Here is a 3,926-nt window from a genome sequence, read left to right as displayed (position 1 = left end):
GGCAATATGTGGTCAGTTCATGCCAATATTCACCTTATTCTTCTTCTTCTTTTTCCTCAGGTGTGGTTAATTGATTCATTCTATTATTTCAAGAAGCACTTTAACATTACGTTTCTCTGTCCATCATACCAAAAGCACTCTAGTGGAGCTCACACCCTAATATATTATCTTGACGTCACCAACACAATGCAAAAGCATTGTTGCCTAGTGGACCGCCTAATAAAATGGAGCGGAAACAAAGGAAACTAAGTCCGTGACATTTGTTTTCATATTTTTCTCACAAATGGGAATGAATGTGAAATCTCCGAAAGTGAATACGGAAACAAATACTACCAAAAAATACAAAGAGAAAATGGTGCAGAGCGGATACAAAATCAAATGTTCGTGGGAACAAAAAAATTGTTGAACAAGAAAATCACAAGAAAACTAGCAAACTCTTTCAAACAATATGACTAGAACATCTTTTGATGACTCCTAAGCCGATGTCATAACTCATAAACCAGCTGCGCCACATGGAGGCTCCTCGACTTGGGGATTATGTTAGGTATTAGTGTTGTCCTTTTGGCCATGGTGTGAGTTTTGTTGAGTGTTGGATTGGGTTAATATATAGCCATGGTAAAAATGAAACATTTCATACTCATGGAAATGTATATTGCATTTCAGTGCTTGCCTCACCGGAAAATGCCATTTCTTTATCGTTTTCTGCATAAGAAATTCAATTTTAGTTTTGCAATATTCCTTCTTTGTTTCCCTATTTTTCTCTTTGTTTCCCTTATTTGGGGGAAATCCAGAAAGTTTCTGCTCTGTTTTCATCTCTAGACATCATTGTCACCATCTGAAAGCAATATAGCCTAGTTGACCACCTAATATATTAGCCTGACATCATAGTCGCAATCCAAAAGCACTATAGCCTAGTTGACCACCTAATTTATTATGATGTGGATCAAAATTTGTATTTTCATATATTTCCTGGTCAAAGATCTAGATTTTTTTTAATATGATTTGTTTGTTCCGTGTACACTAAAATGTGGAAATTTGGTTTTATATTGTAAAGATCCAAAATTGGCTTGTCAATGGTTCTAGTTTGCCATCGTGGTTTTTTCATATTAGATTTGAATATCAAAATTTTGAAATTTGTGCTTGCTCATGTTTTTGGCAAAAACGCATTGACTAATGAAGGTATGAAAGGTTTATACTCTGAGAGAATATGAAAATTTTCACATAAATAATAGTATAAATTACAAGGCTGATACATTTAAATTATTACACATCAAAAACATCTAAACCATTGTTAACAATGTTGCATTTTGTCATTGGCTCAAATGGGTGTTGCTATAATACAAAGGGGCACGACCTTCGCTAGTGTCAGGCCAAACTGATCTTCCATATCAATCCCATCCCGTTCCAGATTAACGGGGAGACTCCACTTAAACTGATTTAATAATGAAGCAAGCATCACGTGCACCATCCTAATTGCCAAGGCCATTCCAGGGCAGATCCGACGCCCAGCACCAAATGGAAGGAGCTCAAAATCCACACCCCTAAAGTCAATCACTGAACCCAAGAACCTCTCCGGCATAAACTTCTCAGGTTCTGTCCATACATCTTTATCTCGACCTATCGCCCATACGTTTATGAACACGCGTGAACCTTTAGGTATTGTGCAACCTGCTATTTTTACCGTCATCTCTGGTTGGCGTGGCAACAAGAGTGGAGCAGGAGGGTGGAGTCGAAAAGTCTCTTTTATGACAGCTTGGAGATAGGGCAACCGAACAATATCAGCTTCTTCAATGTTTCTTCTTGAGCCGATAATTTGTGCAAGCTCGTCGCAAACCTTAGCCATTGATGATGGGTTTTGGAGAAGCTCAGTCATTGCCCATTCCACTGTGCTAGAGCTTGTGTCACTACCGGCAGCAAACAAGTCCTAACATGCAAATATAATATTACATGAATATAGTCTAGTAAATGCAGATATTTGGATAAACTAAACAAGAGTCACACAAAGTACAATGAATTATTTGCTAAATGTGTTATAGAAAAATTTAAATTGCTCTAAATTGCACATTGCAATACTGTATGGAGGAATCACATATGCAATAATTCGTTCATATATAACATGAGATTTCGTATTCATCTCATTGCATTATAGTAGAAGCCATTGTTCTTGATCCAGTATTTCCTTCCGTAGACCGATGGTGAAGTGCAATCTATATGAGAGCTATGGTGGAAATTTTGAAAATGCGGCAAAATACAATATGATTGGTTTGAAACAACGGGAAAACCATAAGAATTTGTGTTTTCTTGTAGAGGAAAATTCCTATTGAGTTTTAGACAATTCAGTTCTTTGCCACACATGAATAACAATGTCGTGTCATGATCCACAAAATAGAAAACATGACATGTCATGCTTCCTATGAAATTCCCATGACGACACTATTCTACAGGAATTTTAGAGATATATTTATGGGTATCCAAATGGTAATTTTGAAGTTATATGTGTCCATGTTTCTGGTTGCATACTGCGGTGGATGACACCACGATTATTTTTATTTCCACGTTGTGTTTCTAAGTCTGTATAATCAGGGCCTCAAAGGATAGTGGTGTGTCAACTGAGTGGTGATAGTATAGTTATTTGGCATGTAGTCCTGCCGTGCTCAAACAAACTCTTAAACATTTGGTCTTATTGATAAGAGTAGGCGATTAACGTGCCACGAGAATCCACATTAGAATTTGGTCTAGGCATAGGGAAATAAGGGATAGAAAAAATCGACTATCAATAGAAGCAAGTATATAGTAACTCCATGTACTATCAAAGTTATATTTTTCATTTCCTGATCTCGATGCCAAATTCTGGCACCATCTGTTTGATCCCCGGGAGGGTCAGTGGACTAGGCTGGCCATGTGCTTTGATCCCCGGCAGGCTCATGTGCGGTCTATGGAATCAAAGAGTAATTTTTTTTCTATTATAATCGCAGAAAAAAAAGTTGTATGTTTACCGTGAAATGTGAGCGTAGCGTCTCACGGTCGAGCAAGTCCTTGCCATCCTCACGCGCCGCCACATCGAGCAGCACGTCGAGGAAGTCGTTCTTCCTGGGCTGGCCGGCGTCGCGGCCGCGCAGCCTCTGGTCCACCTCGGCGTCGAAGACCGCGTGCAGCCGCGCGAACAGCCGCGCCAGCCGCCGGCGCATGCCCTGCAGGTCGGCCGGCGCGAGCACCGGGAAGAAGTCGGACATGTTCGGAGTCCCCAAGCCTTCCATGATGGCCGTGATCACCTCCTGGAACTCCTCAGAGCGGCCGTGGTCGTCGAGTCTCGTCAGGTCGATGGAGAAGACGGTGCGCGAGATAAGGTTCAGGCTCGTCGTGAAGGCCACGCGGCCAATGTTCACCGCCGTGCCCTCGCGCGCCAGTCGCGCGACGTGGTCCGTGAGCTCCCCCACCTTGTCGCTCCGGAGGTGGTGGAGCGCGTCGAGCCGGTGCGGCGCGAAGAGCTCCGTGGCCATCATCTTGCGGAGCGCGCGCCACTTGGGCGCCGGGGGCAGCCAGGGGACGGAGCCCGCCGCGTGCTTGCCGGTGGCGTCGGGCACGGACCGGGTGGCGAGCACGGAGTCATGCCTCTGCAGGAACTCGCGGGCCATGGCGGGGGAGGAGACGACCACCGTGGTGACCGCACCCAGGCGGATGGACATGAGCGGGCCGTGGATCTTGGCTAGGCGGGCGAGCGAGCGGTGCGGCTTGTCGCCGAGGAGGTGGAGGCTGCCGATGAGAGGCAGTGGGCGGGGGCCCGGCGGGAGGCCGGAGCGCGCGTGCGCGAGGAGGTTGAGAAGATAGAAGGAGAGGAAAGCGACGGCAAACCATGCTAGCCAAGGCACAAGCGCAACCACGGCCGCCATTGCTTCTTTGTGCAGTTCGGCGTGCGGCACAGGAGA

The 3,926-nt window shown here is 44.8% G+C and overlaps 1 protein-coding gene across 1 annotated transcript; it reads right to left on the bottom strand.

Annotated features, from left to right (window-relative positions):
- Positions 1-1,198: 1,198 nt before the first annotated feature.
- On the bottom strand, positions 1,199-3,926 carry LOC125540253 (geraniol 8-hydroxylase-like). Its single transcript, XM_048703836.1, has 2 exons — positions 2,997-3,926; positions 1,199-1,924 (listed from the first exon to the last, which is right to left on the bottom strand). Exons 1-2 carry the CDS (start codon positions 3,888-3,890, stop codon positions 1,319-1,321), a joined length of 1,500 nt encoding a protein of 499 aa, XP_048559793.1. The 5' UTR covers positions 3,891-3,926; the 3' UTR covers positions 1,199-1,318.

The sequence above is a fragment of the Triticum urartu genome, chromosome 2, assembly GCF_003073215.2.
Source record: "Triticum urartu cultivar G1812 chromosome 2, Tu2.1, whole genome shotgun sequence".
NCBI classification, from domain to species: Eukaryota; Viridiplantae; Streptophyta; class Magnoliopsida; order Poales; family Poaceae; genus Triticum; species Triticum urartu.
The sequence above is the reverse complement of the archived record's forward strand: the minus strand, read 5'-3'. Positions and strand labels throughout refer to the sequence as shown.